Source organism: Mustela putorius, unplaced genomic scaffold, assembly GCF_011764305.1.
Source record: "Mustela putorius furo isolate JIRA1106 unplaced genomic scaffold, ASM1176430v1.1 tig00003870_pilon_pilon_pilon, whole genome shotgun sequence".
Lineage (NCBI taxonomy): Eukaryota > Metazoa > Chordata > Mammalia > Carnivora > Mustelidae > Mustela > Mustela putorius.
The window spans coordinates 4795781-4822768 of record NW_025422022.1 but is presented as its reverse complement, the minus strand read 5'-3'; the positions used below and the strand labels follow the sequence as shown (position 1 = coordinate 4822768).

The window sequence follows — 26988 nt, the reverse complement described above, 5'->3', positions numbered from 1 at the left end:
CAGCTCTAAGAGTGATTGACAAGAGGAAGCATGCAATCAAGGTTTATTTATTCCATTATCCGTATGACATCTCACACTGGCACAGTCCAATAGTACTTGGTTCACATTGCTTAGTGGCATGAAATGCTAGAGTAGCAACCTAAGGCCCAACCAGATGAGAAGGAAAGTGAAGGACAACGAACAACCATTGTTACCTCTATTATATATTTGCCAAATGTTTACCATATGCCAGGCACTGTTCTAGGTGATTTATAGTTCTGGAATGTCAAGAATTTAAGTACTAACTGTTTAACTGTGGGTGTGAGTGTGGGCAGATAGGAGTCAAAATTTTCCTCTGTTTTTTATGCTTTCTGCGTTTTTTGAACAATTCTATATTACAAAACATTTTTGCTTTTCAATGTCACATACGGTAGTTCACGTTCCTCTTACCACTTGAAATTATACAAAGACTACCGCCGCCAGGAACCAGGCGCATCGTCATTCAAGTAAAGTAACGGGCAAGCGGGGTGGGCCAAGCAACAAACCTCAGGTTGCCAGCCCGCGTGTACCGCAGGAGGCGGACTTTCGGGGGAATGTCGGAAGAGCGCGGCGGCCGGTCACGTGACTCCTGGTGCCGCCCGCGCTCCCCACCCCTCCGACCAAGCAGCCACGTTGGCGGCGTTCCTCGGCCAGAGGAGGGGGCGTGGCAAGGGCCCGTGCGTGATGCGTGCCCCGCCCCCTCCCGGAGCCCGGATGAAGAGTAACGCCATTACCGCCGGAGCCGCGGAGAGCACTGGCGGGCGGTGACTGGACACCGGACCGGCCGCGCCATGAGACTCCTCTCCCGCCTGCTTCTGCTGCTCTTGCTCGTATTCCCCGCTACGGTCCTGCTCCGCAGTGGCCCTGGAGGTGAGGCGAGGGGGGTGGGCAGCGGGTCTTGGCCGGGAAGAAGCCAGCGACAGCCAAGTTTGAAGCCGGAGGCGGCAGCGGATCCTGGGTCCGTCATCCGCTCCGCCGGCCTCTCCCCACCCCTTCCCCGACCCCCGGCTTGTAGTTGGGGGGTCCCAGCGCGCGCGGGGCGAATCCCCGCTGGGGCCTCCGCCCCTTTCACGCGGAGCGCGGGGCAGTGCCGGGCGACCTTGCTTGGTGGCCGCCCGTAGCCTTGCGTTTCTCTGTCCCGGGACCCGCGCCTGCTGCTGTGGCCGGAGTTGGGGGGTCTTGGGCACAGGGAAGGAGGCGAGTGGGCAGTGGGCACAGCTGCACCCGTGCGCGCCGCAGCCGTTGTATTTCTTCTGGCCGCCTCCGCTCCACCCCCTCCGCTCTGGGCTGACGTGTCTTTAGCTTCCACGTTGGGAGCCCTCCTTCATTCATTTGCTGAACCCGTGGTTTCTACACACCTAAACTCCTAGAGCATCTCTTCCCGCTCCCCCTTCGTGGTCCTCTCCCTGCTTATCAGCCCCTGCACCCTGTGTGTTACCAGGAGGCTTCATTTCAGAAAAACTCCCCATCTTCGCCTGCACTGTCCACCCCTACTCCCAGGCCAACTGAGGAATTCCTGTTACTTGAGCCCTCGTTTTCCTCCCCCCGCCCTTTATTTCCTGTAACTGTTTTTTGTTTTGGGGAAGCATCACATTTCCCTGGGGAAGAAACGTCGAATTCGACATTATACGTTTGTTTGTTCTTTCCAGCAGTTAATCTGGTGTGAAAATAACTTAACCCGACGTTAAAGATGGGGAACCTTGTCTTTTTGTCCTGGTTCTGTTACGAACTTCAGCTTTCTAATCTGTAAAAGTCAGTCTGACTAAACGATCACTAGAATTCCTTTCAATCTGTAAGTTTAAGCAAACTGTGTGAGAATGATACGATATGAATGATCATGGCAGGTATCCACCAGTGCTTTTGCAAAGAAGAGTGAAGGGACTGGTTGCTCTTTAGTGGATAAAAAACCAAGTGAGAGAATTAATCAAATCTCTTAATGAATTCATTTGCAGGCTTAAAGAGGGATTCTTTTTCTTTATGAGTTGCTTGCTGGTTTGTTCTTATTGGCTTTTTAAAAAATACTGGGGGCTCTTGGGTGGCTCAGGTCATGATCCCAGGGTCCTGGGATTGAGCCCCGCATTGAGCTCCCTGTCTGGCAGGAAGTCTGCTTCTCCCTCTCCCACTCTCTCTGCTTGTGTTCCCTGTGTCTCTCTCTGTCAAATAAATAAATCAAATCTTTAAAAAAAAAAAAAGTAAAGAAAATTTAACAATTGTACTTAGAATCTATTTTTTCAGTTTTGAAAACCTTTTTTTTTTTTTTTTTTAAGAAATGTCAATTGTATCTAAACCTAACTGGATAGCTTTAAACATTTTTTTGTGAGGAATGGTCTTTCTTTCAAAGGATATTTTTAATTTTTGAGAATTGCTAAACTTTCTAGGCACAGAATTGTTACTGATTAATATTAGTATCTACTGAAATGCAGGGTGAAAAGCCGTTGTACATATTGAGAACTCCTGAAATTTAAGTCCAACTTAAAATTATTATGTCAGGATAGGTATTTTTCTTATTGGTTTTACAAAGTGACTTGTAAATTATGAATGCGCTGTCTTTGTGCAGCAAACAGTAGAGGCTGTTTTTCAGTTCATGATGTGTGGTTCAGTGTTCTTTAATGTTTTACATAAATCTTAACAGCCGGTAAAAATTCAAGGAACTGGAAAAGGCTTAAAATGCAGAGTCCTTAATATATACTGTTTTTCCTGGGTATTGTAGCATGTACACATGCTTCCTTTCCCACATTTTTTTTCCCCATCTGAATTGCCACATCATCATTCTTTCTGAGAAATGTTGGAAGAGTCAGTAGAACTTTGAAATTTCTTTAAGTGACTCTCTTGTCTGAAATAGATTTAATATGACTTATTTAGAGAACTTGTGCCTATAAAATTGTTTCTTGGCCTTAATTATGCTTAATTTTTCAATGTAAGAGAAATTTTAAAAAGTACTTAAGACATGTTTGGGGGCACCTGCATGGCTCAGTGGGTTAAGCCTCTGCCTTGGGCTCAGGTCATGATCTCAGGGTCCTGGGATCGAGCCCCACATCAGGCTCTCTGCTCAGCAGGGAGCCTGCTTCCCCCCTCTCTCTCTGCCTGCCTCTCTGCCTACTTGTGATCTCTCTCTGTCAAATAACTAAATAAAATCTTAAAAAAAAAAAATGTTTGAAACCATATGCAAAAATAAGTGCATGCTTTCAGTGCTTTCAACCCTGAAGTTACCAGTATAGCTTTTATTTTACTAAATGTGCTTTATGCAAGCTAGTTTTTACCGTGGATGCCACACAAATATTTGTTCCTTGGACTTACATTGCTATCAAGTTCTAAGAGTTTGAGCTGTAGTTAACTTTAATAACAAATGTTTCTTGCCTAGTTACCGAGATTGCTGTTTTCCTTTAGACCCGAACAGGGTTTTGTTTCTTGTATGGTTAATAACAGGGATTAAATTCTGGAGCTTCTTTCTTTTATTTTTTTGTGAAATTTTATCTTTTGACAGAGAGCATGCCTGTGTGCACATACAGGCATGTGCGTCCAAGCAGATGGAGGGGCAGAGGGATTGGGAGAAATTAGGCTCCCCTCGCAGTAAGGAGCCTGCTCGGGGGAGGGGTAGCTAGGTACATGGATGTGGGCCTTGATCCCAGGACCCTAGGACCATGACCTGAGCTGAAGGCAGATTCTCAACCAGTTGAGCCAGCCAGGTGCCCCTGGAGTGTCTTAGTTTTAAAACAAACTTACTTGAGGCTTTTTATTCGAGCTTCAAGGCATTTTTAGTTTCAGCAGTTCATTTTCCCCAACAAGTAAGTGCTTTTGAAAATTAAACAGCATTTCCCATGAAAGTTAACATACAGTTTATAAGACTATTTTTTAAAAAAGTTTATTTATTTATTTGAGAGAGACAGAGAGAGAGAATACACACAAGCAGGGAGGGCAGAGGGTGAGGCAGGCTCCTTACTGAGCAGGGAGCCTGATGTGGGAGTTGAATCCAGGACCCTGAGATCAAGACCTGAGCTGAAGGCAGATGCTTAACTTAAGACTGAGCCACCCAGGTGTCCCTGGTAAGACTATTGCTAAGATAAAATCATGAATATTCTAGATGCATTGTAATTTGGCATCTTTCAAGGGAACTGGGAGATTGAATTACTCCAAGGGGAAAGGTGTATTGCCTATACCGGGGACTGAAAAACATCAGTATGCCAGCGGTAAAGCTTAACTTCTAATTTGTGTTTTATTGTTAGGCTCATTAGCTGCAGCTCAGGATCTCACAGAAGATGAAGAAACGGTAGAAGATTCAATAATTGAAGATGAGGATGATGAAGCAGAGGTGGAAGAAGATGAACCCACAGATTTGGTTAGTGTTCTATACAGTGTTCTATACAGTGTAATTCATGTTTATATCACTTCTACAATTTATCTTTTTTTTTTTAAAAAAAAAAAAAGATTTTATATATTAGGGAGAGGGAGAAGCAGACTCCCTGCTAAGCAGGGAGCCTGATATGGGGCTTGATCCCAGGACGCAGGGACCATAACCTGAGCAGAAGGCAGGCGCTTAACCAACTGAGCCACCCAGATGCCCCTAGAATTTATCTTTTTATAGACCAATTTGGGATTAAAAGTCTTGCGTTTAGAGGTTTGTTACTGTGATCAGAGTGGATTGAAGTTGGGAGAAACAGGCCAGTGACTGAGGATGGATCATGAATATTTTCTTGCACAAGGAGGAAGGCATGATACAAAGAACAATTAAAGATCATATAGACATGAACGTGAGAGGGTAACAGTGGGAATGGCACTGAACCAGTGTTGATAGATTTGGGTAGCATGCTACTTAGTTTTTTTGAGTAGCTTCTCGCTCTAGATCTCATCTTCCTCCTCATTTTTTCCTTCATTCAGTAAGAATATATTTACTGGGTCCCTACTATGTGCTAGGCACTGTTCTTAGTTCTGCAGTAAACAAGCTAGGTATTCTCTCTGCTCTCATGAAGTTTCTGTTCTTAGGGCGGTATATATGTGTTTTGGTGGCAGACAGTGAGGAGCAAGGAGTAAACAGTGTATAAAATGTGCCCTGTGAAGAGGAAGGGGCTTAGAGAAGATCTCTTAAAAAGTCCAGTTCTGAAATTTTTACTATAAAATTACAGTAAAACAGTAAGAATGTTGGGCTAAAATCAAGATCATTGCAGCATGCTTCTAGCTCATTTTATTTCCTCTCTTGGACTACTATAATTTATCCTGCACAAATTTTTACTCCAGAATCAGTCCTCTTCATGGAATTAGCAACACATTGCCTTCAGTGTCCGAAAACGAAGGGCATCGAGTATGAACTGTATCAAATTTCTACTTCTGAATATATTATTCATTCATCCTTTTTACGTTTTCTTCTTTAAAAAAATAGTGAGTTGTCTGTCTTTACTCTTTCTAAGGCTAGGCCTACCACCTGTGTTCTTGTCCCCATCTCGTCCTGTGGGATTTTGTATTATTTCCTTCTGTAACTTTATTGTTCTTCTCAGTGACTTGATTCTGATAAGCTATGCGTGTATTTCCCTATGCCACTTCATATTCCTCCACTTTAAGTTGCTACACGTTTTTTCGTTACCAGCACGTTGAAAAGAATAAATTGTACCACTTCACATTTGTAGTGTGGTTTCATCTGATGTAACCAGTAAAACTGTTCTTGCTAAATCACCATTGACCTAATTGCGAAATTCCTGGCCTGTTTTTCGTTGTTATCTTGTTTGAGCTCTTGGTAGCATTTGCGGAGTACCCCTTCCTTGAGTTCCTTCGTGTTGGTTTCTGTCCCCCTGCCCCTTTAGTTTCCTCTGCCCAGTTGCTGCTGCGTGGTCTCGCTACCACCTTTTCTCCCTCTGCTTGGCTCCTTCATGTTAATGACACCGTGGTGTCAACCAGCACCACCTTTTCTCGATTACCTTCAGATCCTATCTCTCTAGGTATTTACCTTCCTGAGCTCCATACCTTTATTTCCAGCTCTCCGCCAAATAGCACCATCTGGATACTCCATTCGTACCTGAAATTTTATATGTTCAAAATGGAATTCAGCTTTTACCATCCATCCCACCTCCGTAACTATTTTCTGTTTTGATACGGCTCTAGTGATTCAAGCTCTTGCCTCATGACTTTCTTTTTATCCCACACCCCATTAATCAAATCTTCAGGGTGATTTCTCTGAACCATTTCTCAAGTGTACTCCTTTCTCCTTATTACAGTTTATGATTCCTGCCTTCTTGTCTCTGGTCTCTTTCTATTTGTGGGTCTCTTTTCTCAAAAGTAGAAATTCACTAACTCTTACTAAATGAATAGTATCATTAAGGATATTTAATATATAACATCAAACAATTGCCCAGTCATCAAACAAATGTTTGTGTGTCTTCTCTTAAGTATACGACCTGGGTTTGAAGAATGTTTAAAGTATAAGACAGTCTTTGCCCTTGAGAAGTCTGTCTATTGAGGGAGAGAGTGTTTTACATAAGTGAGAGAAGCAAAATGCCAGTAAACAGTGGTGCCCTTAAGCATCTCAATTTGTTAAAGACCCGAACACTTCAAGTATATGACTATCTCTGTAATCCTGATTGATGAGTAGAGAAGTGCTGCACCAAGGATTAAAATTTTAAAAAAATTTTAAGGTAATTTTTTTTTTTTAACATTTTATTTATTTGACAGAATGATTTGGGGAAAGAGGCAGAGGGAGGAGGCGAAGCAGGCTCCCCACTGAGCAAATAGCCAGATGCTGGTCTTGTAAGCAGGACCGTGGGATCATGACTAGAGCTGAAGGCAGACGCTTAACCAACTGAGCACCCAGGCGCCCTAAGGGTTAAATTTTACATTAAAGTTTGTTCATATTTTTTAACTACTGTATGAAGATAGAATTTACATATCATACCATTAACCTGTTTTAAACATAAAATTCAATCTACAGTAAATGTACCAAGTTGAGCAGCTCTGAATTTTAGGACCTTTCCATCATCCCAATGTGATCCTGCTCACTTTTTTTTTAAACCACTTCTTCCAGGGCGCCTGGATGGCTCAGTTGGTTAAGTGGCTGCCTTTGGCTCTGGTCATGATCCCAGGGTCTGGGATGGAGCCCCACATTGAGCTCCCTGCTCAGCGGAGAGCCTGCTTCTCCTTCTCCCTCTGCCTGTTGCTCTGCCTACTTGTGCTATCTCTCTGTCATCTAAATAAATAAAATCTTTAACAAAAAAATAATAATAATAAAACCACTTCTTCCAAGTTGTGACATCTTCTCACAGGAAAATTGTTTTATTAATTTGGGATGATGACAAGGTTGTCTAGAACAAAAGTCAGCAAAATGGCTGCAGGCTGTGTCTAGTTGTTCTTATTGTTGTACATACGGTCTGTGGTTGCTTTCATACTGAAGCCTCAGAGTTGACCAGAGGGACCTCGTGGTTCCCAGAGCCAAAAATATTTGATATCTGGGCCCTTGGGTTGGTGCTGCTTTCAGAGTCCTATTTCCTTCACCCTTGTGGGAAGATGGGGGGGGGGGGGTGAGGAGACTGAGTTTGAGACTTTTTCCTATGAGGAGCTATTCCTGGCATTTAAACTGAGAGGGAAAATAAATACTGTTTAACTTGTGAATTAAGTGTTCCTCTGAAAGATGCTGTTTTTAAAATTTTTTCAAACTTGACAGATAAAGTTTACCAACCCATGTTCAAGAACCTTATAGTTCTGAAGTGTGGTTTGAGTACCTGCAGCCTTGGTATTTCCTGGGTGCTTTTAGAAATAGGGTTTCAGGCTTTCCCTGGAACTGAATCAGAGCTGCATAAAAGCCCCAGGGGACTGGTATGCATATTATTCTTAGAAATGACGACTATGGAAGTTTTTATGCTAACTGATAAGATACACTGAAATCCATACCACTCCTAATCCCTAATCCCAGCAAAGCTTGGGAGAAGCAATATTTTGTCCCAAATCTAGTGAAGTCGTTACTTTTAAATGATGTATTTTCCTCCAAAATTATCTTTTTAATGTTGTTTTTGTTAGGCTGAAGATAAAGAGGAAGAAGATGTATCTGGTGAACCTGAAGCTTCACCAAGTGCAGATACAACTATCCTGTTTGTGAAAGGAGAAGGTAATAGGGAAATGTTAGTTTTAACTCAGACATGGGAATTTTTCAGATGACAAGCTCACTTTTTGGGGGAAGCATTAGTACTGTTTAAAATCTTTATTCATTTTCCTCTTTCTTACAAGTATGGTATAAATACATATTTGAAAAAAATCCTCTTACATGTGTGATTACCCATATCCATAAGGTAGTATTCCTGGCATTTAAACTAAGGGGGAAATTAAATAGTATCTCTTTTAATTAGAAGTTAAATATTCTTTTGGAAGATACTGTTTTTAAACTTTTTCAAACTGCCACAGTAAACTGACTCATATCTTGAGTGTATAAATATTAGTGAAATATTAAATCTGTATAGTTAGACCTGGATTAGAGCCTAGTTTCATTAAAAGAAAACATAATGTCTTATATTTTTGGGGAGCTATAAACCAATACTGTTCTCAATATTTTGTGTGCATTCACTTTATCTTAACAGAAACTGTATCAGGATAGTTACTGTTAAATTGAGATTTAGAGAGATGTAGAACAGGTCCAGAGTTACTGCTCTGTTAAATAGATTATAAAGATGGATTCAGATGTGTCTGTCCCAAAGCCTCTGCTAACTGGGTAAAACTCAGTTCTGTAGGCCACATATAATTATTGAAGAATTTTCTTTTTGATGTTATTATCTTGGTCTTCTCAAGTTTTGTTTTATTCCCACATATATTCAAATTTTATGCCTACAAAAAGTATGATTTGATTAAGAGATTTCCCCTCTTTTTTATAGCTTCCTCATTGGGTTGTTACTTCAAATTTTGTGTTTTGATTGATTGCTTAAAATGGTATGGGTTACCTGGTTAATTTTATTTTTTCAATATTTTAAAAGATACTACAGTTTTCAGGTGGACCTCTTAGACTTACCTTTCTGTCATTCTTTTCTTGTCTGCACAGATAACAGATATAAGTTGGAGGTGACTTCAAGACAAGTAGTCCCACTGCAAGTTAATCTGACTGCTAAAATACACAGCTCTTTCTTTGACCACATAGCGTGGAAGTGATGTAGTCTAACATATAGATTCTGTGTTCAGTTATGAAGTTGGAGTGCTAGAGTACAGAGAAGCGTTCCAGTTTATACACCAACTGTAATCAGTTACTAGTTAGTAGGAAACTGGGGTGCTCTACTGAAAAGGTTCTGAAACCACGTCCATTTGTAGGAAAGTTTGCTCAGATCCTTAGTTATGTCTACTTATTTTGTGTGCTTTGAACGTTTTCTAATCTTCTGGTTTCCTTTTTTTGTTTCTTAGATTTTCCAGCAAATAACATTGTGAAGTTCCTAGTAGGCTTTACAAACAAGGGTACAGAAGATTTTATTGTTGAATCCTTAGATGCCTCATTCCGTTATCCTCAGGACTACCAGTTTTATATCCAGAATTTCACAGCTCTTCCTCTGAACACTGTAGTGCCACCCCAGAGACAGGCAACTTTTGAATACTCCTTCATTCCTGCAGAGCCCATGGGTGGACGACCCTTTGGTTTAGTCATCAATCTGAACTACAAAGATTTGAATGTAAGACCTGCTAAACATTTTTTTTTTTTTTTAAGTTACAGATGGATGAGAACAATTGACATTGTTAAATGAATACTCTTATATTTATTCATTCAGGCACCTATTTATGGTTGGAGCTGAGATGGACAACAGGGAGGCAAAAATAATTTGGTCATAGTTGTCTGCAGGTCTAGAATTCAGCAAGGCAGATAGATATGAACAGGTGATAGCCCAGCATAACTGAATCAGACTAGAGATAGGTAGTAGCCTATAGTAGCAAAGAGGGTGTGACTTGAGCTTGAGCTTAACAGGACAGTAAGCCACGCAGTGGAGTCTACTTCTTACTAAGATGGTAAAATATATAGAGTAATTTGTTTTGTACCTCCGTTCATTGCTTCTATTTTTCCCATTTTACTGCTTTAATTTTAAGTCTTAAGGGCTTTCTGTAAATTTTTCCATCATTTTATATACTCGTAGATAAAAATATAATTAAATATTTTTAGGATAGAACAGTGAGGTTTATGGTTTATGAGAACCAAATAGTCTTATACAAGCTCTGTTGTCTTTTTTGTGGTTTTTAATATATATATAGTATGTCCAATGAATGAATGAGAGAATCCCACTAGAATTTTACTGCTGGGAGTTGACCTCTAGGTGCCAGCTATTACATCCTTCAGATGAGAGCACATTTAAACCATTCCCTTCTCAAAAAGTTCTCAGAGAAGGAAATTCATTCTCTCTTGGAAGTTTACTCAACCTTTTTCTTCACGTAGTGTTAACATGTCTAGTCATGTCTAAGGTAAATCTCTCATGTTGCAATTAAGTTTTCTTTTGTTTTTAAATTAGTGGGTTTTTCATCCTTCAAAATAATATATTATTCTTCCTCAACATTATAGTTATGCATTTGAATAATTATATATTTTATCTTGTTTTCAAGCAGAATTAAGCTTAATCCAACAGACACGTTGCAGTTTTAGTACCATTTTGAATGTTAGTTTATATCAATGTATTCTGATTCTTGGAATTGTCATTGGAGCAATGCAGGTAGAAAGATTTTGAAGTAAAACTTATATTATTACAGTTTAGCAGTAAGTGACAGTTCTGAAGAGTACTGCCTTTGTGTGAAGCATCAAACACTGGAAATAGCTATCTATGTATTATCCCACTGATTCTTGTATTTGAAAACAAGTTCTGCTGAACTGACAAATTGTTCCAAGACTGCCACAGAAAAATATTTTGATACTGAAAATTACATTTATTGTAAATTGATTTCCAGTCCATTATAAATTTAGAGCATGGATTTGACTTCTGTTCAAGTCTAGTTCTTAAAATCTGCTACTGCAGCTGCTACTATATACGTTTTCATACTCTTCCCTTCTTTTGTGGAGGATTATACTCAGCAGAAGTTATGGTTTCTAGTTTATGGGTATTTATGGGCTTTGTTTCTATCTGTGCATTTTATCCCCTTTTTATTTTAGTTCCCTGGTTTCACACACATTTCCCCTTTCCCACCTTCACAAAAGCAGAGGACAACTTTAGCAAAGAAGGAGGCATTTTTTATTTTGTGGAAGAAAGTAATATTATAATGTTGAGTCTGAATTACTTGTATAGTGCAATTACATGTGACTTTTGAGTCCTACTGACCTAAGTGATGAGAAGGCTGTTTTATATCTATTAGGGTAACAGTTTTCAGAAATCTTATAATCTTCTATTTTTTTTCAATGCCGTTGACATTTTTGTGATTTATTAATAGGGCAATGTATTCCAAGATGCTGTCTTCAATCAAACAGTTACAATTATTGAAAGAGAGGATGGGTTGGATGGAGAAACGTAAGTGAAATTTGCAGTTTGTAGATCTTGATCTCACAGGGCAGGCCTGGAAGGCTTGCTCCTATCAACTTTTGTTTTAATAATGAAAATAGACCAAACTAAGATTCCTGTGAAATCCTGCTTATGTAAATCTGTATTTTAGGATTTTATATTTTATAACTATTAATAATGAGTTAAGAAAGATAATAGAAAATGACCAAAATTGTTTTAAAAAGGTAGTTGGCTTTCTGAATGTCCCTTCTTTCTAAATTCCTATCTATCTCATGCTCATGAGCTGATCACCAGCATCATCTAAGTTACATACCTCTTCAATTGCTGTTAAAAATATAAACTAGATGTTCTCTTAGAAACTGTGTTCTTGAAGGATAATGAGTCATTTGTCACTGTATACCCAAATACGTAGTTGACCAAAAGCAGTTTTTAAGTTAAATTATGCAAAATAATTTAATATTTGAGGGAGACAAAACCTAATGCAGTTATTTTAACTGAGCTTGAGCTTGAGTGTAATAAATTGTAATTTTATTTATTTTAGATCATATAATTGCTTTTTTTGACCAATTGTTCTTAAAGATAAATCTGTGAAACTTACTACCTAGACTTAAGTAGAATATAAAATATTTTTTTCCTTTGCTCTACAGTTATTTGGAAAGCATATATTGTGTTAGAATTTTAGTTGTGATTACAGCTATGGTATTGTTTGAGTTAAAGCAGGATTGTAGTTTTAATTAGTTGTGATGTTTCTTAAGAATTAAAGCCAGTTTGCTTTTTCCTTTTATATCAGAATCTTTATGTATATGTTCCTTGCTGGTCTTGGGCTCTTGGTTGTTGTTGGCCTTCATCAACTCCTGGAATCTAGAAAGGTAATTCTAGATGAGTGACTCTTACAGCCATACTTTAAAAGTTGTTACCATACTAAGTATAATCTGGTTATTTGTGGCTTTTTGCTCTCAACTGTGGGTTTGTGCATTTACAGGTTTATTGCACCTTTTTAAAAATAAAACCTAAATATGAGATCTTGGATACGTGACTTGTGTCTGTTCAGACTTCCATACACAAATGTATTAGGGTCTTTTGGCTACATCTTCCAGAATAATCTTTACTTTCATATTGTAATTCTAAATTATGTTAGAATTTTCATTCCTTAAACTCAGACATAAGATTTCATTGTTCTATTTGCTTTTTCATGGATGCTTCTATACCTTTAAGCAGCACAGCTTTTACATTTGCCTTAATACTATTAACTCTAGGAATAATTTCCAGTTAGCAATTAATTGAGGCTTTTCATTTGAAGAAGAAAGAATGAATTTGGCCGTATTCCATCAAACTTCTGCTTTCTTGTTAGGGTAGTAAAGTGGCAGCACTAATGGACCTGCCATAATCCTGGTTTCTCTTTCACTGTGTCTTTATCTGTCCTCCCTCTAAAGAAAACAGAATAGCCCATGTTCCTCTCAATGGAAACTATAACAAGATTTGTTTCAAAATTTGTATTAAGTACTTTAAAAGAGAAATACTTAGTGCTCAAGTATTACTTTCCATAACTTTCTTTACCTCATTTTCATAGTAGCATTTTTGCTATAAATTCGTGTTAGATACAAGGACATCTCCAGTTTTTTTGTTTGTTTGTTTGTTTTAGGGGGTTTTTTTGTTTGTTTTCATTTGAATGAAGCCAGTTTTTAGTTACTTTTCATGTATTCATGTAGTCCAGTTTTGGATGATATACCTAATACTCTTACATAAATGATTAGGTTTGTTGTTTAAGAGCAAGACTGAAGAAGGAATTGAATCACTTTCTCCCTAGTAGTTTTTTGTTTGTTTGTTTTTTTAAGTTTTATTTATTTATATGACAGCCAGAGATCACAGGTAGGCAAAGAGGGAAGCAGAGAGAGAGGGGAAAGCAGGCTCCCTGCTGAGCAGAGAGCCTGATGCGGGGCTCCATCCCAGGACCCTGGGATGCAGACCTGAGCCGAAGGCAGAGGCTTTAACCCACTGAGCCACCCAGGTGCCCCATCTCCCTAGTAGTTTTGATGCAAATACTCCAGGAACAAAGTTTGAGGTTGTTAGCTTAAATGAGATTTAAAATTTTTTTTTTATCTGTGCCAATTGTTTGTGTTTAGTTAGCTAACAGTGCAGAAATCTACCTGCCTGCGTGCAGCATTCCAGTAATTATCTTGAATTTTGTTGGATGTTAAGATAAATTTATGATTTGATTCCTAAAGGGAGAAAAAAATCACTGTATAAGTAGAAGTTCTTAGTCGGTCCACCAGCCCACAGACATACAAAGTTTTATAGCAGAGGAAATGTCCTTTAAAACCTGAAAATAAATCATTGTTATGAAGTTTTATTCCTTATCATCTATTCTTTATAATTGGAGTTAGGCATGAATTTATCCTTCTAATTAATAAAATACTTGACTAGGAATATGTTTTGAAGAGGACATATTTGTTAAGATATTTAAATTAGGTAACAATACACTTTCTTAAAAATTATAGTGACCATTATAATAGAACTCCTTTAAAATGTTTTTATGCTCTTTTAGCGCAAGAGACCCTTACAGAAGGTAGAGATGGGTACATCAAGTCAGAATGATGTTGACATGAGTTGGATTCCTCAGGAAACTTTGAATCAGATCAGTAAGTACTCAAAACTTAGCTGGAAAAATTTTCTCTTAAATGCAAATTAAGTATTTTAGGTATCAAAATGCTTGGTCAATGCTACTTAACACTCATCTTTTTCATTACTTGTGTAGAATCAAGTGTAATATTAATAAACACTTTAAAATTTTATTCTGAGTAGTATTTTTAAGCTTTAATTTAGAATGCTTCCAAATCAGCAGTTTTATATACAAATGTGTGAATTGTATGTATTCCTAATCCTTTCCTATCTCTTTTTTTCTGTTGCTTCAGTGCAGAGTAGAAGAGGTGAGGCAATTAAATTTTTTAATGGTGTTTGCTACGTATAGTACTGGATTTTGTAGAGCATATGAATACTTTACAGGACGTTTAATGAGTAATAGAAGAGTTTTCTAGCACTGTATTTATTAGAAAAACTAACTACTAACTGCCCACTGTAGTTTGAAAGAATAAAACTGAAACATAACTTGGTAGTTTATCTAACATATATTTCAGTTTCATTATGTATGTGATTACTTAAAATACTAATGTTTATGAAAGAATGAAAGACTTTTTTCCTCCAATTGTCAGTGGACTGTTGTTGTTTTATAAGATTTCTTTATTTACGTTAGAGAGTGAGCAAGTAAGCTAGTGCAAGAAGGGGCAGAGGGAGAGAGAATCTCAAGCCGACTCTGTGCTGACATGGAGCCTGATGTGGGGCTCAGTCTCACGACCCTGAGATCATGACCTGAGCTGAAACCAAGAGTCTGTTGCTCATCTGACGATGCCACCCAGGGGCCCTGTAAATGGACTTCTAAGAAACATTCATTATAAGAGTACTATGGCCTCGTATTAAAAACATTAATAAATAGTACAGAAATGAAAAACTGAGATCACCTCCTGTCTACACTAATTGCATTTTCTATAAATAATAGGTGTTCATTATTCTAAGTATTTTCTCTACATTTACCAGTACGTATGTCCGTTGTTTGTGAATATTTTATACAAATGACATTGTATTGCAAACACTGTTCTACTTTCTGAGTTTTCATGTCTTGGATTTTTTTTTTTTTTTTAAGATTTTATTTATTTATTAGACAGAGATCACAAGTAGGCAGAGGGGCATGCGGGGGGGGGGTCAGGCTCCCCGCTGAGCAGAGAGCCCAGTGCGTGGGGCTTAATCCCAGGATCCTGGGATCATGACCCAAGCCGAAGGCAGAGCTTTAACCCACTGAGCCACCCAGGCGCCCCTTGGATTTTTTTTTTTGGTAGTGCTTTATTTACCTCATTCTTTTTAATAACTGGATAGTATTCCTTTATCTAAATGTGTCATGATAAGTTAAACCTATTCTGTATTGAAGGATATTTAGTATTTCCAGTTTTTCTTTCTTAAATTAAAACTATAATGAACATTTTTATATAAAAATTTATGGGATAATTTATCATTTTTTAATTGAGTTGGTTGACATATAACAGATTCACATGCACAGTGTAATGATTCAGTATTTGTATATATTGTAAAATAATCACAGTAAGTCTGTTACCACACATAGTTAAAAAACTTTTTTTTTAGAATTTACTTGAATGCATGCTCACAGGCAGGGGGAGGGGCAGAGAGAGTGGGAGAAGCCGACTCACCACTGAACAGGGTCTCCAACTCGGGCCTCTATCACAGGATCTGGGATCATGACCCTTAACTGATTGAGCCACGTGGGCACCCCAAATCTTTTTTTTTTTCTTGTAACAAGAACTTTTAAGATCTACCCTCTTAGCAAACTTTCAAATACATAGTGCAGTATTAAAAACTATAGACGTCATGATATCCATTACACCCCCATGACTTAGTTATTTTATAGCAGGAAGTTTTGTACCTTTTGACCTCCTTCTCCCCTTTCACCCACCCCTGTACCTGGGATCCATAATTCCTTGAAAGTAAAATGGTTGGGTCTAAGGTTACATACATTTTTATTTTTATTTTAATGAAAAGTCCTATTTCCCTTTCAAAAGATAGTTTATATTCTCAGCAGTGCACAATATTGCCTGTTTCTTTTTCATTCTCACCAATCTTAAGTATTTGTTTTTAAAGATTTTATTTATTCATTTGAGGGAGAAAGTAAGAGGGGATAAGGTCAGAGGGAGAAGCAGACTCCCCGTGGAGCAGGGAGCCCAGTGCAGGACACGATCCCGGGATTCTGGGATCATGACCTGAGCCAAAGGCAGTCGATTGATCAACTGAGCCACCCAGTTGCCCACCAGGCTTAGGTATTAAGTATTATCAAATGTTTTAATTTGGCGGTATGGTATGGTACGAAATGTTGTCTTTCATACAGTTAATAAGGTTTGACTTCTTTACACATATATATTGGCCACTTAGTATCTGTTTTCTTGTGAATGGGCAGTTCATGTCCTCTCCAGGGTTATGAAGTGAATTGTTTTATTGTTCCTTTCAGGGAGCTTTCTCTGTTGAAACATAATTATGATATGGTAGTTCCTTTTTTAGAAGTGGGTACAAAACAGTAACAGCATAGGAGGGAGGGGCCTTCGTTCTCTAGGAGAGAGTAGGGGAGTCATTCATGAAAATGGACTTTTGACCAGAGTCTTAAGAAGTTAGGTGAGGGGCGCCTGGGTGGCTCAGTGGGTTAAGCCGCTGCCTTCGGCTCAGGTCATGATCTCAGAGTCCTGGGATCGAGTCCCACATCGGGCTCTCTGCTCAGCAGGGAGCCTGCTTCTCTCTCTCTCTCTCTCTCTGCCTGCCTCTCCGTCTACTTGTGATTTCTCTCTGTCAAATTAATAAAAAAAAAATCTTTAAAATAAAAAAAAAAAAAAAGAAGTTAGGTGAGAAGGAGTCTTCAGTTTTATGTACCAGGCTAAGGACTTGGCTTTTCTTCTTGATAAAAGGGAGCCATCAGATACTTTGAAGCAGAGAATTAAATTCATATTTTTTTAAAAAAATTATCATAGTTTTGTGGTGTATGGTTTAGCAAGCATAGCAAGCAGGAGCCACTAAAAGTTGGGATACCAGTTAGATGATTTCAATATAGCATCTGAGAAATCTTTAGGGCCTAAGCTAAAGCAGTAGTGATGTGGAGGAAAAGAAACTAGAAAGGTTTTTCAGGATTGGAGCAGATTGGGCTTTGGGTGGCTTTTTGGATGTTTGAGGGAGGAAGGAGGGAAGAGTTAGAGTTTTAGGCATCTGGATGGAAGATGATCCTGTTAGGGAATACGAGAAGAGTGGCACAGTGCATGAGGGGAGAGGAATTAGAACTAGGTCTTTTGATCGTGAGGAGCCCTGATAAGGATGTCCAGTAAGCATTTGAAAGTTGTATTTAGAGCAGAGGTGTATCAGGATTTGGAGACATTGATGGGGCACCTGGCTGGCTTAGTCTGTGGAGTGGGATTGTAAATTCAAACCCCGCTTTGGGTGTAGAGACTATTTAAAATTAAATTAAAAGATTTGGAGACATTGGGACATACAGCGTAAGTGGTAGCTGAGATCCCATGAAATAATTTATCTTCAAATTTAAATCTTTGCTGTTTAAGGACAAGTTTTCCATATTATCCTGATACGAATAGCAAAATATGGAATCGGGTTGTAGGGTAAACTGTGGTCTCTTTATAATGCATCAGAATTCCTTATGTAGTCTGGTATGTTTAAAATAAGGGTTCTTCATGAATAACTAAATTTTAAATATCTTACACAGAATTGTTTGAAATGTTGAAAAGCATTAAAAGTCACAATTGAAAAGTAAAGTCACTATAAGCTGTGGAGCCATCCCTCCCAAAGAATTTCTGCATGACAAATAGATTGTGGGTAGGGGAGTGGTTTTATAGTATCTTTCTCCCTGACATTGTTGTTCATGAACTTAAAGCTGAGAATTATTACACTTACAGAGTGTTTGTATTTATGATGGTATTTTCATTAGCAGGTATCAGGTGTTTAGTCTGTCATAATACTATGCTGTGTTCTCAGTGGGCATGTTGAAAAGAAGAATATTACTGTTTTTTTCAGAGTTTACATTTCCACCTGAGGAAAATAAAGCACATTTATGAAATATTTGAGTAATCAGAGATGGTATCTGATATGTGATAGAGTGAATTATATGGACAACTTCTAAGTTAGGAAAGGGGACCATACTAGGATCTAGGGAGGCCTTGTTGAAGGACTGTTTAGCACCTCCTTATACTGGGCATTCTAGAACACTCTGCAAGGTGAGGTGCTGTCTCTATTTACTGATGAGAAATTGCTACTGAGAAAAAATAACCTGCTAAGATCCTCAGCTGGATTGTCACATTCTGAAGCCCATGTGCTTTCCCAGGAAGACTTAAGACTCAAAGAAGGATAGCGTTAAAGTCCCTAAATGTTTTTTAATGGTACTGGTCTTTCTTGCTCAAAATCTGATTTTGTTTTAGGTCCATGTCTTAACCACCAAAGATACTTGTATTATTCCTTTTTCCATTTACATGAAACCCCTCATTTTGGAAAAACTTCATAAACAACAGTGAAACTTCTGAACAGCATTGATATAATCTGATTTTCCAGTTAGGAAGATGAAAGTTTTTATCAAAATCAGGGTTGTGATTCATTGCCGTCTACAGACTTATTGAGAGGCATGTTATCTATAAATTGTTACTAGAATTTGAAAATAGGTGGAAAGCATGTCACACTCTCATACATAATCAGTCCTTTTTCACCATTACTATTAGCAAAGCCTGGGAGCTAAGAGGTGCTAGTTGGAGCCTCATCCTGTGAAATCAAAGGAGTCCTGAGACCATTTCAGAAATTGGGTGCACAGTGACTCTTAATGATAAAAAACAAACGGAGGGTTGATGAAGGGCGGTGGTGAGGGACAGGTTAGATGGCAGATGGCCATTAAGGAGGGCACTTGTGATGAGCCCTGGGTGTTCTATGTAAGTAATGAATCACTGAACTCTACTCCAGGAGCCAGTATTGTTCTATATGTTAACTACCTAAAATTTAGGTTTAAAATATACATATATATTACTTTGAATAAAAGAAAAAAATCTTCAAAATTGGGAACACAAAAGTTAAAAAGGAAGAAGGGTATAAAAAAATACATGTGATTAATAAAAACATGATTATTTACCCCCCCTTTTAAAGTAGTCTCTACACCCAACATGGGGGTTGAACTCACAACCCTGAGATCAAGAGTCCAATGCCTTATTTATTTATTTATTTATTTGACAGAGCAGGCAGAGAAGCAGGCAGAGAGAGAGGAGGAAGCAGGCTCCCCACTGAGCAGAGAGCCCGATGCGGGACTCGATCCCAGGACCCTGGGATCCTGGCCTGAGCCACAGACAGAGGCCTTAACCCACCAAGCCACCCAGGCGCCCCGAGTCCAGTGCTCTTTTTGCTCAGTCAGTCAGGCATTCTAATTATTTGCTCTCTTAGAGTTAATTTTTTTTTTTTTTTTACAGTGCCACACTACTTCCAAAAAAATTCTGATTTGCAAAGAAATAACTCCCTTCCTGGTAGAAATAACATCACATTTAAAGAGTAATTAATTATTTTATATATTAATAAATAATCATGTCAAAATATCTTCAGTGGTTTCATAAATATCATTTACAATATGTAATTGTTTTTCCAATATGGGACAATGCATTGCACCTGGTAGCTCTGTCTTAAGTACCCCCCCCAACCTTTTTTTTAAGTCCCTTTTAATTTATAACAGTTCAAAAAGGTTGGCTTTTCGACCTGTGGAAAGTGGCTTTTCATACTTTAATATGTGTAAAGATCATTTGAAAATCCTGCTGTGATGCAGGTTCAGGTAAAGTTTCAGATTGGTGCAACACCGAATGGTGTTTCTAACAGGCTCCCAGATGGTGCCAGTGCTGCTGGACCCAGTTATCACCCTGAAGGATGAGACTCGAGAAAGTCCCATGTTCCCGATTTCTCTGATTGTTTTCTCTTGATGCCTTTTAGTTAAAATTTCTTTAACTTGGAAGATAAATCTATAGGTTTGATTAGATTGAATCATTTTTGTTTCATAGCATATATCATGAGTACTTCTCCCTGATCACATCAAGAGACAGTCTTTGATTGTTCCACCATTAATGATCCTGAATTGAGCACTAGATTAGGGTAGGAGCCACATGACGTTCCCATGTAACCAGGAAAGGGTAGTGGTTTTGCTTGTAACCTTGAAGTTTTCTCTGTGGCATTACTTTGGAATCACACAGATCCCCAGTTCAAACCATTCACCAGCTTAAATCCTTTCATGAATCAGTGTTTCAGAAGTTGTGTTGATTTTTTAATGAAATTTCTTTAATTTTTACTAACTGCCATTCTTTTGTGAAGTAGAGCTCTCCATCAACTGGGGCTTTTTGGTTACATTATAGAAAGTAATTACTGTTAGAAGAGGAGGATAAGTGCTTAATTTCCCTTTACTTTCCAATTTTCAAAGAGTTAACTTAAAAACCACCCAATGTGACAAAAGAGTTTTTCTAATTTTCTCTTGTTTTTTGATTATCATGTACCAACTCAGCTTTATACTTTTTTTCATGCTCAGATTGTTACAGTTTTGACTGCTGGCTGCCTTTCTATGCTTTATCTCAACCAAAGGGCTGAGATGGGTTTACCAGTTGCCTTTTTTGAACCACCTTCATTCTCACCCTTTGGATCTTTGAATGATCCCTTCCTTGCTGGCTCATCAAGATAATCCAGACATTTTGTGTTCCATGCTCTAGGCATGGAACAAGCTGTTTCTCCAAGGACTCCTGGATGATACTAGAAATGAAAATCTAGGCTTTAGGAATGTCACTGATACTGGGTGACATTTTTTCTAGGCCTGTTCTGTGAACTGAGCTAGAAAATACATATTTTTTCAAACCCTGAAATCATACTGATATTTGCAGTTCAACTTAAAAAATACTTTTACTTAATTTTGTATGCTTGTATTTTGTTTCTCTTAACACTTGATTCCTTACAGCAGTAGTTCTCAAAACTGTAGCACTCAAGAACCACCTGGCCAGCTTCTTACCCTTGCTAGGCCTCACCCCCTAGAATTTCCAGTCAAGTAGGTCTGGGTGAGGCCCAAGGATTTGCATATCTATTTTCTCAGGTGATTTTTGAGGCTGCTGGTCCAGACCATACTTTGAGAACCACCTTCGAACATGGTTTTCTCAGAGTAAAGGGGTTGAGCCAAATTAAAGATAATTTAGGAAAAAATAGCCCTATCTTTCAAAGATAAGACATGTGCTTTTCATATTTGAGGACAGAATGGAGAAAACCAAGAGAAAATTTAAAGATAATGAAACAGGAGGTGTGCATGGTAGTGGAAGTCTCTCAGGCTTCCAGGAATATTGGAGGGGGGCGGGTAGTGTGAGAACAGACAGGTTTCAGGGGCCAGTGTTTAATTTGGCAAGAGATTTTTCTCGTCTCCGTCTCACTCATCAGAATGTAAAGAAAGGAGGGGTGGTTTGAAACGATTTGAGCCTGCTACAAATACATTTTCTCCTGATATGTTGTGCATTTCAGATTAGGGTGCTTCTGTTTCCCTCAAGTCTTTTTAACTGTAAATGACAGGTTAGGTGCTATTAATAGAAAATTATAGGTCCTTTGTTTAATACTAGTGTTTTAAATGTATACGTAAGGCAACCTGATCAGAAACTTAGAAAGATGAAGTCTTTCATGTAATTTGACTTTCTTTTAATTTGGGGATCCATTAGAAAGCTTGTAATTTTTATATCATTAATTTAAGAAATTGATCTGACAGCTATTTATGTAATATGACTCCCCCAGGTGTAGTAGGAAATGGGATAGATTGTGCAGTCTGAGAAGGGGTTGGTGAGGGCAGGTTTAGGTTTCTGCTGACATTTTGCCTTTGTCTTTTTAAAAAAGAAAAAAGTTGCAGCTTTGCCACAATTAGGTGGTTTTCTATAACACCTTTCTTTTTAAATAAGGACAGCTGGGGCGTTTTCAGATCTGCCCCATTTACTGAATCTCATTAACATCATTTCCAGTGTTTTTTGTTCTTTCAGTTAAGTGATTTCTTATTTCATATAGTTTTAATCTTTGCTCTTAAAAGTTGAAGTATTTTGACCTTAAATAATATATTAGGTTTTTGGGTTTTTTAAGTATTTTTTTAAGGTTTTTGGTGGGGCAGGTGGTAAGAGGGGGTTGTTTTTTTTCTTGGGCTGAAAAGCATTACACACATCAGTTACTGTTTTTTGCTGAAGTAAGATAAAATGCTGCTTTCTAGGCCCTTGAGGAATTTGGAGCCATTATCCCAAAAGCCGAATGACTCTAGAATGCTGTCTTACTCTGTTGCTCATGTATCTGCTTCTTAACTTGGCTGTGCTGGGCTGGTGGAGGTTTTTAGATTTCTTGTTAAGGTAGGCAGAGTTGGCTGCCTTACTAGAGTCCAGTTGGGGTGTTGAAACAGGCATTAAAGGTCCTTTGTGGCACTTTTTCATGTGTTCTATTGAAAACCCTGCCGCAGATGGTTGAAATTGTTGTGAAGTGCTGATTACTGACTTAAGTTTGCATAGTAACCACTACATTCACACAGAGGGCTGTTTGATTCCAAAGTCCTTTTTTGGGGCATCTGGGTGTCTCAGTCAGTTAAGCATCCGCTTTTGACTTGGGTCATGATCTCAGGGTCCTGGGATCGAGCCCCACATCAGGCTTCCTGCTCACCGGGGAGTCTTGCTTCTCCCTCTCCCTCTGCTGCTCCCCTGCTTGTGCTCTTGCTCTCTCAAAGACATAATTAATCTTAAAAAAATAAAGAACATTTTGAGGAGTGCCTGAGTTGGTTAAGCGTCCAGCTGTTGATCTCAGCTCAAGTCTTGATCTCAGGGTCCAGAGTTTGAGCCCCACATGGAGCCTACTTAAATAAATAAAGCTCAAAGATAATATTCAGCATATTGTTTATCTTAAAATATTATCTAATAATTGGTCAGTTGCATAAAGGCAGTAGTTTTAGTCTAATCTTTCTGAAATCTGATGAAAGTTGCAGGCTTTTTCCATCAGAAAAATGCTTCTGTGCTCAGTTTTGGGTGAGTTGAGACCGCCCCCAAACACTTCATTAACTAACCTATCTTAATAAAGTATCGGGGTCAGTTTTCCTATGATTTGCAGACTCAGTATTTCATAGTCATTAAAGCATATTTTTGAAAAGGAATTTAGCTGCTAAGTATTCTTGATAGACATTTACTATATATTTTTATATTACAGTTTTGGGATCTGGCAATTTTAGAAAAATTAAGATTCTCTAGGTAAATTTCTTTTCATACCATTGTTCATGAAATGCTTACAAAACAAACCCCATACTTTGGTGTTAAATATTTTTTCCAGCCCTTCATTTTTTTTTTTTTTTTAAGCTGGAAAAATAATTTTAGTTTGTAACTTGTACCACGAAGGGTCTTACTTCCTAATATATAAAGTGCTACTAGAAATTAAAAAAGTAGTGGTCAGAGAAGAAGATAGCCTTACTTAAAGAAACATACAGGTGACTCCTCTTACTGGATCAAAGTAAAAACTCACCACCAATTTTAGCTTTTGTTTAATAGAACCCACTAGGAAGATAATGTAAGGAGATAAAGAGAAAAAAGTGTATATACAAAGAAGGCTTACGTTTGCAGGATGGTTTTGATACTGATCTTCTAAAAATTTCCTTTAACCTGCTGTTTGTTGCAGCTAAATTTGTGGAATTGCCAAAAATTAGCAAACTGCATGGCTTAATTTGTAGGCAGTATAAGTGTTTTTAAGCTGCAAATTTCGTACCTTTGACACTATCTCTAAAGCACTTACTTACACATGTATAAACATTAAATTGTTGAATTTAAGATTTTGCTTGGTTGCTTAAATATTCCAGTAACCAAGAGGAGACCTTTTCCTACCCTGGTCACAAAAAAGTTTTGTTTGAATTGAGTTACTTCTTGAAGGATTATTTTAAAAGTTAGTTTAACAACCTGTACTACACAAGAGGCATTTATACTAGGGTGTTTTTGCATGTGTGTTCTTTTGTTTCTTTGTAAACTTAGTGGTAAAGTTGAAGGAAAATGCTTTTTAAAGGTCTTTTGCATCCATCATATTTACAATAAGCAAGTTAAAACTTTCTCTTTTCTTCCAGATAAAGCTTCACCAAGAAGGTTGCCCAGGAAACGGGCACAGAAGAGATCAGTGGGATCTGATGAGTAAATGTTCCTTTGTGCAACAATTCAGTCTTTACTTAACCTGCCCTAATGTTTTTCGGCCTGATGGGAATTAGTGCAGAGAAGCCATATCACCATAGAAGGCAACTACTACTTATGTGTGGACTGAGCAATCAGAGTCTGTGGCGATAATATTACTGAAAATGCACTGCATTCATTTTTCTAAAGTAACAAATTTGGTTTTTTTTAAGCCATTAAAATCTATGTGTGTGCGTGTGTATGTATGTGAGCAGTTGGTGTTACCAGAATCATTGTTGAACTACCTGAAGCCTGCCTTTAGAATACTAAATATAATGCTATTGTGTCTCTTTTTGACATTTTCTGGTACTCCCCCCCCCCGCCCGCCAAAACTCAATGAATATTTGTCCAATATGATTGTAAATGTCCTGCCTTAGATTGTTTTAAAGAAAATAGTTTGTTTCTCTTTGAGAATTGCTCAAATCCAGTTGATGGAGCAAATTAGTATTCTTGTTGTTGCTGTTTTACAACTAGTATTCTAAAGGCACAAACAGGAGTAGCTGCTTTTTAGCAATAGAATTGTTTTGGTATTTTGCTGCTGTTTACCATAATGCGCATCTTCAGAAAACTTCCCAAATGAGTCCAAGGAATTTGGGGATTTCTAGCAACAAAATTGTGAAGCATGAGAATTCTGCTGATTTTGATATATAAAATCCACCCCTTTTTCTTTTTTTACTTTTTTTTTTTTTTAAGAAAATGGTACATTTGTGGGACCTGAGTTGTGTTATCCATTGTTTTTTTTTCTGATCCACTTAGGTTTTTTTTGTTTTTTTAAGAGATCATATTTTTCCCTTAATAGGAGTATCTTGCTTGAAAAAAAATTGCCTTGGTCTATAGACTAAGCAAAAAGTCAGTTTATAGGGGCAGAGATATATTACAAGTAATACTAATCTGTAAAAAAAAAAAAAAAAAGGAATTGGATATTTTTTTAAGTAGTTAACCATTTGGTTTTTATCTAATATTTTTGGGTAATTTGTTCAGAAAACCTTTTTTAAATAAATCTGAAGAATTCCAAAATTTTAAGCACTTAAGATCTCAGTACCAAAATTAGATTGGACTTTGTAAAATCCTATTAGAGTCACTCTTGTCCCAGGTAGTAAATGAAGTTTGGCATTATTGTCAGACTGGATAAAGAGTAAAGTAAAATAGTGTGAACAGATAAGAGGCTTTTCCCCTCTGTCTTTAAGCCATATTCTCCCACATATATTTTGTATAAAGAAATGGTAAATGAAATTCTAGTGGCTGTTTAATTCCTGATCTGTCTTTAATACAATGGATTTACCCCTCCTGCCCTCTTCTTTATAATCCCCGCCCATTCCCACACGAAACAACAGCAAAACAAGACACACAAACAAAAAAATCTTACCAAGTTCTTTAAGTATTTAAAAATCTGAGCCAAAGCCTATGACAATAGAATAGAAGTTATTGTTGTATAGTTGTTAATCACTTCGCAAGTAGGGGCTAAGGTGTCAAATTCTCTATATTGGCATTGCTGAACTATAAACTTTCTATATCTGTAATATAAAGTGTTTTGAGTTTTTAATTGGGCTGTATGATCAGTAGCTTATTTTGAAAAAGCTCTATGAGCTGTAAAAACTGCATGTTTTTTTGTTTAATGTAATATAGGAGACCCTCCACCTTCTCAAGGAATATATTTCAAAACATTGTTTTGTGAATTCCTAAGTTTTTGAAACTCCTAGAACCATAATGCAGTGAGGTGTAATTACAAAATTTAAATGGTTTCTGGACAGTTTCATTGACTACTTGGTGGTACTTAGGCAGTGGCAAAGCCACCGAGGTACAGGTGCCAGCCCTTCTGATTCCTAAGTAATTTGCCTTACATGCTAGCCTTTCCGCTGCTGAGGTTCAGATTAGTACCTCAGAAGTTATTTGTCATGTTGTTTCGTTTTTTAGCATTGATTGGGAACAGTTGAAAACTCTTAAATCCTCAGCTGCCAGGGTCTTCTATAGTATCAGTATGTGTTTAGCAGAAAACTAACTCCATAATGAATGGAATTCAATTCCACACATGGTTTGTTCAAGCACACTTAATAAGTAGCCTATTTTTTAAATGTCTTTTTTAAATGTAAATATTTGGATGAAGTTTTTAAAGTTTGTTTTGATATATTCATTTGCTACACCAACCATGGTTTCAGAACTTACCTTTTGAGCAAATTGGTTTCAGAATCTGTAAAATGAACCAAGAATCTTGTGTACCAAACCTGTCACTCAGACATGTGAGAATAATGTGTTCATAAAGCATGGATCTTGCTTTGGTTGTATAGCTTCATCATTCATTTCACGGTCTTACGTAGTGAGTGAGTTTTCAGAGCACCCCTGCCCTCTGAAGTGTTGTCTGAACAGTGGGGTGGAGCCGGAATGGGACCTGCGAGGTCCTGAGGAAGAGAGAAGTCAGAAGAAGAGGAAGGTGGGCTTGACTTTGGTAGTTTTTAATATTAAGTCAGTTTCAGGAAATAGTGACTTTGATAGGAGGGAAAGGCAGATTTAGCTCTTAAAAAAAGAACAACAACATTGAAATCCACTGCCTTAAAGGTATATTTGCAGTGCATTAGCCTCTAATTGTATTTGTCTCCGTTGAGGAGTAGTCAGTGGTGGTAATGTGACCTTGAAATCTTTATTTAATGACTTAACATTATTTTGGAGGTACAGTAATAGGTAAATGTAATATGTCAGTCTCATATAACATTCATCTTTTTTGGTAGAATGATTTCCATACC

At 37.9% G+C, this 26988-nt stretch overlaps 1 protein-coding gene across 2 annotated transcripts; it reads left to right on the top strand.

Annotated features, from left to right (window-relative positions):
* Positions 1-708: 708 nt before the first annotated feature.
* SSR1 (signal sequence receptor subunit 1) lies at positions 709-26522 on the top strand. 2 transcript variants are annotated; one of them, XM_004753675.3, is made up of 9 exons: positions 709-888; positions 4242-4354; positions 8014-8101; positions 9376-9638; positions 11371-11447; positions 12229-12307; positions 13984-14077; positions 14351-14365; positions 24151-26522. In XM_004753675.3, exons 1-9 carry the CDS (start codon positions 810-812, stop codon positions 24216-24218), a joined length of 876 nt encoding a protein of 291 aa, XP_004753732.1. In that variant the 5' UTR covers positions 709-809; the 3' UTR covers positions 24219-26522. The 2 variants fall into 2 exon arrangements, with proteins under 2 accessions (XP_004753732.1, XP_004753733.1); XM_004753676.3 differs by lacking the exon at positions 14351-14365.
* Positions 26523-26988: the final 466 nt, after the last annotated feature.